Source organism: Pyrgilauda ruficollis, unplaced genomic scaffold (genome assembly GCF_017590135.1).
Source record: "Pyrgilauda ruficollis isolate IOZ18807 unplaced genomic scaffold, ASM1759013v1 scaffold15, whole genome shotgun sequence".
Taxonomy (NCBI): domain Eukaryota; kingdom Metazoa; phylum Chordata; class Aves; order Passeriformes; family Passeridae; genus Pyrgilauda; species Pyrgilauda ruficollis.
The window spans coordinates 12,638,559-12,651,925 of NW_024513654.1; the positions used below are offsets into that span (position 1 = coordinate 12,638,559).

Genomic DNA, 13,367 nt, shown 5'->3' on the forward strand with positions numbered 1-13,367 from the left:
CCGCCCCCCCCCTGCAGCAGGCAGGCACAGGCTTTGACACATTCCTTCTGCCTGCCCCCAAACATTACAGGGATTGAGGAGTCACTCCCTTGCCTCAGGGACCCCTTTGGTGCTTACCTGTCCATCTGCTCTCAGCCAAAACCAGGGAGACCAAAGCACCTGCTCTCCTTGGGTCCCTGGCTCAGCAGCCCTCTGACCTGCTCTCAGCAGGTGAGATGATCTAACTCGGGCACTGTTTCTAGCACAGAGGAGCTGAGGTGTCTGCCCCTCCCCACAGGGGCAAAATTCCAACCCTGTGACTGCCCATTAGTGTCAGACAGGCTCCAAAGAGGAATCAAAGGCACAAAAGCATGACCTGGTGTCTCCTTCAGGCTGTGCTCTCCTGCAAGAGGGGAGGGCACCAGGCTGCCTCACCGGGTCACCTGGGATTGCCCTGAGCAGGGAGGCACTTCCAGCAGCTGGATTAAGGGTTGGTTCCCTGACCTTGCCCAGAATGGGAGGGGGCTCATGGTACAGCTGTGTGACAGCACTGAGAAGGAGCTGTGGAGAGGAAATGAGGGATAAACACATGCAATGGGATGCCCAGTGAAATGATACAGCTCAAGGCTCTGAACTCAGTTCTAGCCCAGCACCTTTCCCAGGCCAGCAACAACTTCCTCTACAAGGCCACAGAGAAGGGAACCTCAGCATAAAACAGCACACCCAGCAGATCCTGGCTGTGCAGGATATTGTCCTGGGAACAACAAATGCTTATCAGTGGATTTGGTCCAAGAACCACAGCACTGCAAGTGGGAGGGTTCTACCAGTTACTGGGAAAGGCCTTTAAGGCCCTGTCATCCCTGCTCCTGTTTGGCAATCATTCCCATGGTCACTTGGTCCCTCAGGAGCCTCCCACTCCACAAGAGTGAAAGGCTCTAGTGACTAAGGCTCTGAGCAGTAGACTCCCTGTGCAGTCTCCTGCTCAGATGGAGAGGCTGTGGCTCCCCAGAGCCATGGCCAGTGCAGAGAAGTGCATTGGGGATGTGTCTTTCTAGCACCTGCAACCCAGCACCTCTTTGCTGGAATGAGCAGCTCTCTGCTCCCTGGGGCAGGCTGGGATAAAATGTTCTTGCTCCTGACATCAAGTGATCTATGTCAGGCCCCTCACATGCTGAACCTCTCTACCTTCCCCAGTGACGACCACCTGGAACGAACAAACATTGGCATCACGGCATTTCACAGCTGAACCATGAACATCAGGCTCTCTCAGCCCACCATCCCTGCTCTTCACCTGCCCTCCAGCACTAGCCTGGAACCCGCAGCATCCTGGGGGCTCAGGCACCCTTAGATGGCTTTGACCTCTGGTGCTTGGCCTTGTGTCAGGCTCTGCCGCTGAGCCTTCACCACCTGCAGCCGCTTCCCATGCAGGCTGAACTGTGACCAGCTGAGGAGCTGCAGCAGGGCGCACGCGATGGGCACAAAGACGAGGAGGTAAAAGCAGCCCTGGCGAAGAGTTGGCTCCAAGGCTGCGGCAGACTCCAGCTTCGGCTGAGCACTCACCACATTGTTCAGGGGGTTGCGCTGGAAGATGTCGTAGCCTGGTGTCAGAGAGGAGTTTGTGAGAATGGGGCAGTAGGGATGGATCTTTGTCCATTTTCTTTGAGTGACCATCCGTGGAGATGCAGAGACCAGGCACAGGTTAGCAACTGAGGAGCCCTCTGCACCCCCCCAGGGCACATCACAAGGTGCCAGACACTGAACTCACAGGTCTGCCCTGTCCTGCTCTACTGCTTTCCCCAGGAGCATCCTTACCTGTGTATGCACAGAGCAGCCAGGTGCCAATTAGAGGGGCGAAGGTCTGGCCCGGTTTGGTGACCAGAGCCACCATCCCGAAGAGCAAGGCTGAGGCTGCCTGCTTCCTGCGATTCAGGACTAGATCCTCGTCCACCAAATCAGTGACCACCAGGTTGAGTAACTTACAGGTCCCTTCTGTGAACACGCGGTTGCTGCAGAACAACAGGCAAAGCACTAAACAGGGCGATCAAATGACAGGAAAAATGAACACCACTATCAATAAGATTTTGTACCCTGCAGTGACACCTCAGATCAGTCTTGACCTGCCACACAGACAGGCCTGGGGACAGGACACACCAGGCCTGTGACTCACAGGCAGCTGCAACACACACCGAGGGCTGTGAAGGAGAGAAGCTCTCAGCAGCTGACAAATGCAGGTGCAAGTTGCCACCAGTCCTGCTGGTGTGTGACCTCCTGAACATTACTGTCTCCCTCACTCTGCAGCAGGGCAGCCTGTGGATTCTGCAGTGACCTGTCCCATGTGCTGTCAGAGCTGGAAACCACATGGCTAATGTATGATCCTGCCCCCTGTTCCCTGCCCTTCACCCCTCTTCTTAAAACAGGGACAACGCATTTTGCTTCCCAGGAAGCAGAGAGCAGGGGAAGTGCTTGCCTACCTGGCAATGAAGATGCAGAGCAGATACACCTGATCAGGTCCTGCCAGGAGCATGACAACACTCAGAGCCAGCTTCAGGAAGAAGAGTCCTCGCACCACGGCGTAAACCCCACAGCGGCGGCAGAGCGACAGGAAGTAGAGGTTGTTGAGATGGGGGGCAATGTAGGAAACACCTGGGCAGAGACAGATGCAGAAACAGCTTGATCGAGTTTCGTTTTCCACCATGTGCCCAGACATGATACCAAGAGAGCAAGGTTGGCTGTTCCCAGCAGGACAATACAGAGCAGCTCCTCTGCATATACAGAAGGCTGCAGCAGATTTATTCCATGGCTTTGTGGCACAGCACGCACTTTCCTACAGAGGGAGACCTTCTTCCATCAACCTCATGGACAGAAAGGAAGAAAAGACTTGCCCAGTATCATGCAGAGGCCGCAACTCAGCCCTGGAGCAGAAATGAGAGAGACATGACTGCCTGACCAGACCTGGTCTACACAGAACCCTCCCAGGCTAACTCTAGGACCAATGCCCAAATATCTCTGGCAGCTTGGAAGTGGTCTGTATGCTGAAGAAAGAAAGGGATAAAATTTAAGGCTGTGTTCTCTGCTGCATTCTGGGAACACTGCATTCTGCAGCCTCTAGTGCTCAGAGCAATACTTCTCTGGAGTCTGGTATCCAGCACACCAGCCTTATCCTTACTAGAAAAGGCTCCAAGTTACTTCTGTGTCCAGGAAGGACAATTCAGAGGTCCCAGGGAAACATGTGCATGTGTGAATCTTACAGCCCAGAGTCCTGCATGTGAGCACACCTCTCCCCAGATGGAGTTTGGGAAGGGCAAACCCAGACTCGGGCCAGGTCCTATGTAACTCAGCCGCTCCCTCCAGTCCCACCTGAAACTCACCTAGCAGGAAGGATCCAGTAGAGACAGAGATCTGATCTGACAGCAGATGCTCCAGGAACAGAGGGAAGAAGTTGCTGTTAAAATGGCAGTGAAAAACCTGTGAAGGCAGCATGCAGACGAGCTGGTCAGCAGGAACAGCAGTGAGAAAGAACAGAAAAAGCTAACAGCCCTCTGGGCTCTGTTGTCCTAGGAGCCCCATGCCAAAGGATCATGCAGGATAGGCCTGGAGTACTTCAGCAGAGCAAGACCTTGACTGTGACATTTCCAACACTGCTGGCTGAGATTGCAGAGCTGCAATGCCATCAGCTATGCCCACTTTGTGCCCAAAGTTAGCCCCACTGCCCAGCTGTACAGCACGGTGCTGGCTAGGGCAGACAGGGCCAGCAGATGACAGCAGTAACCATGAGGCTGGGGGAGACAGTGGCATGGCAGGAGGGAGGAGGCAGCCGGCAGGAGGGAAGAGGAAGCCGGCAGGAGGACATCGGTAAGGCAGTGAGGCTTGAACACAAAGATGCAGACCAGCATCTGCCTGAGGGAAACTGAGGGATCCTCAGGGAGCCATGACTGCAGCACACAAAGCTGAGCAGCCTGCCAGCATTTGGTAGTCATCAATGAAGAGGATGAAGAACAGAAATGGTAAAAGCCAGCTGGGAGATGAATCCAGCTGGACAGCAAGAACAGTGATGTGAGCCTCAGGAAAACGGAAAGGGAAAGGAGACTGTGCTGACAGCCACGCCAGCAAACAGCACTCCTAAACTCGTCCCCTCTGTGAGCCAGGTCCTGTGCTTCTGCACCCCATATGGGCTGCACAGAGCTCAGTCAGCCCCTGTAACCCAGCCTACACTGCAGAGAGAGGAAGGAGCACCCCACAGCTTGCTCAGGAAGTATCCTCGGTCACAAGCAGGGAGAGTGGCTACCAGCTGCTGAATCAGCCAGCATGTGCAGGAGGTTCCAAGAGCAAGTGGGTGCTGGGAACATCTTTGCCCTTCCTCAGGAACTTACATACTGCTGAATCATCCATCTCAAAGAGCCAGAGCCAGCACTCATCCTGTGAATCACAGTGTGACACTTCTGTGCCTACCTGGATGAGATTCATGCAGACAAACCAGAGGAAGTTGCGATGCCGGGAGAGCTGCTGGAGATATTCTGCCAAGGTGATCCTCTTCTCCTGGGGGACGGAGAGTTTCTCAATGTACAGCCTAAAGGAAAAGGAGGGATAAAAAGCAACCATAAACCCCTCACACCAAGACAGAGTTCCCAGCTCTCTCCGTGTAGATGCAGAGCTGTCTCTCCTCAGCTCCCATCCTGACCTTTCATATTCCTGGACCAATCAAAACAGTGGAGTCTGTAACAATGATTCCTTATTGCTAGTAAGAAGTACAGGCAACAGGCTCCCAAAGAACATCTGTCTTCTTAACATCAAATTCACCTTTCTGTGCAGAAATGCATTCTCCTCTTATCAGCCATTCCACTATACATACGTTCCTCTTCCAGGTCCCTGCAGTTAGCTCACCTGGCAGATCTCATCAGGATCTGCTGCTACTACAGCATAATGCTGGCAGCTCATAACAAGAGATGACAAGTGAGGCAGCCCGAGGAAGGAGCTGAACAGGGAAAATCAGCTTGGTGTGGCCTACCAGCAGCCCAGCCACTATCAGGCAGCTGAAGTGAGTGACAGGGAGAGACATTCATTTGTCCAATTCCGTAGGGCATGGGCAGCAATGTGGTCTCGTGCTCAAGCACAAATGCTTTCATAAGCTGCTTCTGACATTTTACCTCTCACAGGCCTCACTGGGTGCTCTAGACATGAACTCATTTCATGTTCCAAACACTGGATGGCCATATAGCAGGTTAGGCCTCTGCCTCCAGTTTGGACTAGGGCTGACACAAGACAGTTTTGTTCTATTTTCAGAGGAGCCAGTGTGACAGCTGATCATGAAAACTGTAACAACAGACAAGAACGAGAGATAATTAACAAATTTTGCCTCATTCTGGATCTTCTCACACACTTAGTTTGCTGCAGATCTATGTCAGGCCTTTGTTCCTGCTGAGAATTTGTGACCCTTACTCTTTCAGGGTTGATTCCTGGTCCCATTTTGCTTTCCCATCTGCCTGAAACCGCTGACGGAGCAGCTGTGTGGACAGGGTGAAACCAACAATGGAGCAGAGGGCCAGCAGGACGCAAAATATGCGAAAGGAAAAGAAGTCCTCCTTGTTCCACACTGCATAGGACATGAAGACAGACAGGGAGCCTATGGCACTGAAGAGGGAGCAGTAGAAGTTGAGGCTAGTCCTGTCTTTTGCTGAAACAGCCAGGTCTGCAAGCAAGGCGTTGTGATGGAGGTCAACCATGGTGAGAAAGCTGTCGTACATGCAAAGGCAAAGGAGGAACTGCAAACCAGGATGAGCCCAAGAAACCCAGAAAGCCAGGAAAGAAATGGCAAAGAGGGGGCCATTGTGGCTTAGTGCTCTGAGTCTCTTCAGAACTACTTCAGGGGATGAAATCTCTGCTCCTGCCCTGCAACAGAAGAAAAAAAATACTTTATGTACCTGGACAAAACTCTGCATGATCACATATTCTTGCTCTCCAAGGAAGTCATGTAAGTGGCACAGACACAAATACAGCTTTTGTTCAAGTAACAACCACCCACATCAGATATCTTCTCAGCTAATAGTGAATACACTGAAAATATGGGTTTAAGAAGGACAAAAAGAAAAGAGATTTTTTTTTCCTCCAGAGCACTTCTCTCTCTGACAGTGCTGTACTATCTGCATGCTGTGCAATGTAAATGATTTTCATGAGATTTTACTAGTTGCAGGAAGCCACACCATTATTTTCATTAAAATGTTGACATAAATACATGAGAAATGCTAATGGCCAACAATAAAGAGCTGTCTTGCCTCAGCTTCCATCCTACAGAGTTTGGGAACAACTGATCTGAGGCATTTCATGTGGAAACAACTGTACTTTTCCCCCTTGTGCCTCCCAAACCATGTACAGACACCCTCTAACACCCTATTAACAGGCTTGCTCATATAGCAGGGACTTGAGATTTTAGATGCCCGTATTTTAGGTTCTGCACCACTCATGACTGTTAAAGGTTAGGGCCACATCCACCCAGTAAGTGTGTGTGACTTTCTCTAAAAAGGCAAGTACTGAAACAACATTTATGAGCACTGAACTTCAAAGATGCCATGAACAGGAGGTATTTAAGAGTTCCATGCCCAGTAAGCCATTCCCACGCCATCATTTTAAAGCTGCCAATTTGACATCATCTTCCCGAGAGACTAAACAACTTCCCAGACTCTTCTGAAAGCAGAACTTCACTTACTGCTGTGTGCTAAGGAACACTCGATCACTCAGCCAGCCAAACAGAGGGTCATTGAGGCTGTTCCAGATCAGAAACACTGTCTAGAAAAGAAAATAGGACAGTGAAACAAACCACAGGACAGCTCCATTCTGTCACCAAAGCAAGCAGTGCTAAGCTGGCACGGTGAGCCATCAGCAGGAACTGTCCCAGCACTCCTTCCCTGCCCCAACACCACAGTATGACGCCCCTGTTTGGGGCAACTGGCAGTAAGGCCAGTGGTTGTCACTGCCTGTGAAACACCCCAACCTCCCCAGAGGAAAGACAGTTTTAAGAACAAAGTCTCTGCATTTTCTGTCCCAGCTTGTTCTATTTTTACGCTAGTGGGAAAAACTGAGAAGTCCAAGTTAGCACTTGGAAGGCTCCCTTGCTCCCTCTCCAAAAGGGAACACTGCTGTTACAACTAACAGTTTTCACATTTCTAGCAAGGAGCAGACTTGGTTTCAGAGTTTTCCATTTAAAGAGCACAGAAGCTGATGGAAAAAAACTAACCTCTCCTATCCAAAAGGACAGTTTATCAATCTTGTAAACAGAGACGAAGGTGTCTACGTAGTACAGGAGGAACACGTTGTGCAAAATGGAAACAAAGAGCGACAGAGACCCGTAGATCACGGCAGTGGGCAAATGGAAGAGACAAGCCAGCAGTCGCAGCCCCATGTTGGTGCAGTCAGCGTTCAGCTCCTTCGATCACCTCCATTTCAGGTGAGATGTCTTCTCCCAGCACCTACTACATCTTTGCTGGGGCCAATCCATTGTTGCTCCTGCAGGACAGAAAAAAAATAAATAAAATAAAATTAAAACAGATTCATTTTCTTAAAGTAAAAAGTGAATCAAGTTAATTGGTAAATCTCTGTATGCAGCAATCAGAATCTGTATTGTTTCAAGGAGCTGCTACAAAATGGATTGAGGGGGATTTAAGAGACTAGAAGCTGTCTGCTGCATCAAAGCTGTTTCATTAAGCTGAAGCCAGGCCGAGGGCTCCTGGGGGTATGGCTGCCTCCTCCTGAGCAGCCTGCCCTGTCCTTTACCCTGTAATGTTCTTTGTTATCCAGCAAGCAGACAATTAATCCAGCTCTTTAAAGGCAAGGTCAGAGGAAGAATCAAACTAGATAGCTGCAAACAACAAAGCAGCCTTCAGAAACACACCTAGTCACTGGTATTTTTAGGTACTCATGTAAATTTTTACCCAAATAAAAATGACAAGAGCTGTGATGTAACCTCACATGTGCTTTCCCCAGGCAGTCACAGCTTACTGCACCTAGGCAGGCTCAGACAGGAGTTATTTGTGGTGAGCTCACGGCCAGGAGATGGGGCCAGAAATGATCTCTTGTGCTTTTCAGGCTGAGCTCTCTCTCTCACGTCAGTTGCTACAGACCCAACGCAAAACACAAGGCACTTATGTGAGACATAAGGGTTTCTTAAATCAGTACAAGTCAGCTCCTCCAGCCCATGCCATCATGCCCTGTTCACAGCACATACATGAAGGGTGACAACAAGGTTGTTACCTTGGCACTGTCAAAAGCAAGATAAAAGGCTGTGTGCCACTCCTGTTTCAGCCCTCCAGGGTCAGCACTCACCCAGCTCAGATACATCATGGGGGCTTTGCAATGTGGGATAACACTGAACACATAAGAAATAGGAACCTACGCACCACACCATCCTCTTGGGCTTGCAACACCAGCTGCAGCAAGTCCAAGCAGGAAATCAAGCAGAAGAATAAACGTCTGGGTATGAAACCTGATGAAACGCCAGTCCCATTCAGCATTTCTCTGAAGCCATGAATCTGACCACTGCTAGGCAAGATTAGAAAAGCAAAAAATAACCATCTGCTCTGCCTAGGCCAAGGAATTCCTCATCACTAGTTCAGAAAGAGCAGGAACAGCTTTGTTCCAATCAATTACATCACTAAATTGAAACTGCACCTCGGTTCCACTCCCAGCCAAAGCACTAGACCTCAAATGGATCCAGCTGCAGAGCCCTTGTGGAGCTCAGACACCATTCTGCAGCCCTGCCAGGCCAAAACCCATGGCCAGAAAAAAGGAAGACACTGCTTGGAAGAGAAGTCAGCCAGACAATGAACCTTTGTAGACGTAATTAAAGACAGACAAGCCTCAAGGGGAAATTTCATTTTGTATGGTCAAGAACTGGAAAGGAGTCACAATGCGTAAAGACAAAGGTTAAGAAGAAGGGAGAGTTAAGGCAAGAGATAAGTCCTCTGTCTCTCACCAAAAGCCTTCTGTGGAGGACTTTCAGAAGAGCAAACGAAGACATCAGAGTGCTGAGCCCCTTCATGGAACTGTCAGGACACAAGAACTGGGAACACTCACTGTAACTAGCAGGAAGTCAGCTTAAAGCACACAAAAATATTTCTTTACCTGGCAGGTAGTAAACACCTGACATTTGCTACCAAAGGGTATTAGAGAGCTGGGCAGCAGGTTCACAGGATTAGACCATTCATGGAAAACAGCTGTACACAAACAGCTACTAAAGGGAACAAGGCAGGGAAATCTCCTCTAACCGCCCCAAGCCAGCTGTGCAGGCTGGGGGTGGACAAGTGGAAAGGCCATAAATGGTGCCCAGACACGTGTGCTCTCCCCCTAAACAGCATCTCTTGCTGCTACCGTGGGGCAGGATATGGGGAGAGACAGACCAACAGTGAGACCTACTAGAGTGATTCTTATCCTGGGCTTGCCTTTGCTATCCAAAACCTGTGTGAAAGCAGAGCCCGCTCAAGATTTGGTCTTAGTGCTGCACTTAATGCAGTCCCCATCCAAAAAGTGCTTCAGTGAGCACATGTTGCACAAACCACAGCTGTTGAAATTTCCAGGGACACCTCATTTTGTCATATAAATGCTACAGCACCGTTCAAAGAAGTTCCACTTCCTTTCTTTCTGCTCCCTCATCACTCCCTCACAGATGTGCAACCTCTCCAGCCAGCTGATATTTGCAAGTGACGTCACTTTTGCTAGGATAGTCATTAGGTCATTTGATAGATATTTTTTCCCTCCTCATCTGCAAATGTGCAGTTAAAAAGAAACAAATCACAGTTGTCTGTAAAAAGCAGATTTCACTTCTATACCCAAAGCACTGTGTTACTGTCACACTGGTATTTTCATAACCTTTTCCTTGGGATGGAGAATTATTCATGGAGTATGTCAGAACTTTTCAATATGAGGCTGTAAGTAGGAATGGGAAAAGGAGCTGCAGGAGGGATTCATTTATGCTGAACCTCTGACACAGTCATAAAGCAACAAGCTCATAAATTAAAAAGCAATGAGTCTTTATTTGAGAAACTTCCTCCTCCACATTTGACATCTGGCTCCTGCCAGTGACGTCCACAGATCTTATCTTCCTGAGGAGGATGTTGGAATACTGGCTACCAGGAAAGCACTGCTTTTGTTTGAGAGTGCTGGCATACAGCTGTGTCTGGAACACTCCACAGCTTGGGGCTCACACATGTGTTCTAAGTTCCTAGCCAGCTCACAGCTGGATGCACGAGTCCTCGAGTCCCGTGGTGATTCGGCAATGCTCTGGCCTTACAACAAGGCTGAGCTCCAGCCTTCCACAGCTGCAGCCACTTGCACTGAGCCAGCAGCAGAGCCATACATGTGAATCTTGGCTCAAGCCAGCCTTTTAAGCAGGGCCAGATGATTTTTATATGCTGAGTTGCCACTCAGCAACCTGAAACAGCCATCTGCAGACCTGACTGCAGTATGGGGATGACTCTCATATTCATTCTCCCCTGTGTAGGTAATGCGGGCTGGAATCCCAAATAATACTTCAGGATATGTCTGTGCTTGCTTGAGCTGCCACTACACTGCCTCTGCTGCATATTCTGGGTTTTGAGGGGCTTACTAAGTCACCTCTGTATGTTTGCAACTGCCACACAATAAATCCACCCAGCAGCTGGAAAAACCACCTGAGAGAAAACCCTATTAATAGACCTTTATCACAGCCAGACAGGACCGGGCTGCTGGCCGTCTGGCCCCACTCACAGGGAAGCTGGGCTGGAGCTGCACCAGCTGTGGAAGAGCTATGTCCTGTGACCTTCTCTGTGCAAGAGCTATGTCCTGTGACCTGTCCCAGCAAAACGCCTGGTGCTGGGCACATCAATTCCTCCCAGAGCCTGCAAGTGACAGTCACTGATGTCTTTGTCTGGTCACGGTTATCCGTCAGTAATGAGCCCATTTTGGGAGCACAGACCAGGTTCTGCACACTCCTTCCCTCCCACACATGGTACCCCAGGACATCTCCACAATACAAGACATCTCAGAGGGTCCTCACCCCACAAAGCTACCTGGATTCTAGCAGAACTCTGTCAGTAAAACAAGAAATTCCCCCACACAGCTATCTGAATGAATTAAACCAAAAGAGCATCTACTTAAACAAAAAAATATCTCTCAAAATCCTATTTCTTCCCAGGAAAGCTCCTTCCTAGATACACACTTCACAAAATTTAGGCTCCTCTGACAAAACTCTGATCTTGTGCACCCTTTTAGAGGCAAATATAACTCCAAGGCTCTCCGTTTCTCCACTCCATACTTCTGAAACCTTCCTAACACCCTTGGATAATCCCTCAGTAACAAGGGCTCTTGAGGGAACATTAAACACAGTCCTGTGTGAAACGTGAACAAACATCCCAAAGCAGGCTCCCAGCAGCTTTGTATCTGATGGGTGAAGAAATGAAAACTTTGAAACCACCTGGATCAGGCATGGAAACATGACTGAAAGAGGTTATGAGGGTGTTTCCCAGTACTGTTTACCAATTCAACAATCACTGATGACTGCGCATCATGAGGTTAAGTAATACCCTTCTTATTACAAGCAATCATGTGCTTCCATCACCCCTGCTGAGTTCATACACGCAAACGCAACTGCCACACAGACAACTAATACCTTGAACCAGCTGGTAGCTTCCATGGAGCTGTGCTCCAGCTGAGCAATCCTGTTCAATCAGATCTCATTCCCTAATAAGAACACAAGATTTGTTAATATAGAGATAACAGGGCAGATCTCATAGTCTTGGAACTTGGCAAGGCTTTTACCTTAACAACACGCAACATCCCGTGTCTGAAGAACTCATTGTTTTACAGTGTAAAGGAAGCGTGTTAGATGTATTAAAAAACTTGTTCCTGATCATTTGCTGTCAGTATAAGCTCTAACCCTGTAATGGACCTCACAGCACTAGGATGGGAACCAATGCCAGGTACTCTGGCTTCAAAGTACAAAACTAGAAGCAAATTTGAAACCATCATTGAAAACAAACCCCAAGATTTGTTTCAAAGGAGCTACAAGAGGGGATTACTTCACACATATGTATGTTCTTTGTTAAGACTTAACAAGAAACTCCAGGTGAGAAGCAACTTTCAGCACTCTGCCAAGTGCAGCCACCAGGAGTTTCTGCTACACAGCTTCCCGGAACAGGGAATCTCTTCACCTATGCAAACCTGCCAAGGCCACCGTCCCTCCGCAGGGCTGCAGCCACAAGGCCACACGCCACTGTCTGGGTCACCACCTGCAGCCGCTGGCAGAGGCACGGGTGGCCAGGCAGAGGCGCTGCCATCCTTCCCTAACGGGATCTCCAGAGACACTGCCATCCTTCCCTGGTGGGCTCTCCCGCAGGCTCCATGGCAGTGGGGTGAAGCCTGCCAGGTGAGGGGAAGGTGTAGCAGGGACACCAGAGACCCGCGGCACACTGCGGGAGAAGAGGGCAATGCCAGAGCCGCCTCTCCTTACCGGGAGGCAGACCCCACCGGCTGCAGCACTGAGCCCCCCGCCCACGGGCACTGAGACCAGGGAACGACGGCACCCCCCGGCCCACAGTGGGATCATCCACGATAACACAGGGAATATCCGCCAGGGCTCTACCACTGCAGGGAAGGGGGGCTCCCCCCCTACCCTGCAGAGGCATCCCCCCGGGGGGTAGTGTCTGTCCTACCCTACCCGAAGCACCTTACTGAGCGGACAAGGGGTCCGCCACCCTACCACACTACAAGTAGAGAGACAGACCGGGGCCAGCGATGAGGCGGGAGAGACACCCGCCCGCCGCCTCGGCGCCTCCTACCTGCGTCCGGTACCGGCGCTCCCCCGCCGCTCCGCCGTCGCACGGCGCAGCCGCGCATGCGCACCCCCCAACCCCGCCCCACAGCCATTTTGCGTTCTGGCAAGTGAAGCCACCGGCACCTCCCGGCAGCCAGCGCGCGTGAGGTCACTCTGCTCCCTTATTTGCATGTCCCCGCCCCCAGCCGCACGAGCCTCTCTGGTGCAGCGCCACCTCTATGGTCCGTCCGCCCGTCGCCATGGAAACGCGGCCTGGTCGGGACGCCAGCGCTTGGAGTCAGGGAATCGTAGAATTATCGTGGAATCATCAATACTGCATGAGATCTTCGAGTTTATCCAGTCCACCCGCCAGCCCAGCGCCACCACTGTTACCTGTAAGCACTAAACTGTATCACCCAGTGCCATTTCCAGAGGCCACTTGAAAACCTCTGGACATGGCAATTCCAGCACCTTGTGCAACCAATTCCAATGCCTGATCACTCAAACGGTGAAAAAAAAAAATCTGGTATTTAATCTGAATCTCCACTGTCCCAGCTTGAGTCCATTTCCTCTGTGCCTCTCACTGTAGGCACGGTAGGAGAGACAGGCCTCC

The 13,367-nt window shown here is 50.4% G+C and overlaps 1 protein-coding gene across 3 annotated transcripts; it reads right to left on the reverse strand.

Moving 5' to 3' along the window:
- Positions 1–12: 12 nt before the first annotated feature.
- Positions 13–12,834, reverse strand: MFSD13A (major facilitator superfamily domain containing 13A). 3 transcript variants are annotated; one of them, XM_041461348.1, is made up of 10 exons: positions 12,780–12,808; positions 11,612–11,682; positions 7,208–7,476; positions 6,680–6,759; positions 5,416–5,865; positions 4,429–4,546; positions 3,348–3,444; positions 2,451–2,622; positions 1,792–1,985; positions 13–1,577 (listed from the first exon to the last, which is right to left on the reverse strand). In XM_041461348.1, exons 3-10 carry the CDS (start codon positions 7,370–7,372, stop codon positions 1,324–1,326), a joined length of 1,530 nt encoding a protein of 509 aa, XP_041317282.1. In that variant the 5' UTR covers positions 7,373–7,476; positions 11,612–11,682; positions 12,780–12,808; the 3' UTR covers positions 13–1,323. The 3 variants fall into 3 exon arrangements, with proteins under 3 accessions (XP_041317282.1, XP_041317284.1, XP_041317283.1); XM_041461350.1 differs by lacking the exon at positions 11,612–11,682 and adding an exon at positions 8,367–8,505 and having other exon boundaries at positions 12,780–12,802; XM_041461349.1 differs by lacking the exon at positions 11,612–11,682 and having other exon boundaries at positions 12,780–12,834.
- Positions 12,835–13,367: the final 533 nt, after the last annotated feature.

Excerpts from the sequence above, each read along its gene's own strand:
- MFSD13A (XM_041461349.1), bottom strand. The coding sequence starts at position 7,372 with ATGGGGCTGCGACTGCTGGCTTGTCTCTTCCATTTGCCCACTGCCGTG. Across the intron at positions 4,547-5,415 it reads CAGGAATCAACCCTGAAAGA|GCTGTACATTGAGAAACTCT; the intron begins GTAAGGGTCACA and ends CTTTTCCTTTAG. Across the intron at positions 2,623-3,347 it reads TACTGGATCCTTCCTGCTAG|GTGTTTCCTACATTGCCCCC; the intron begins GTGAGTTTCAGG and ends GTCTCTGCCCAG.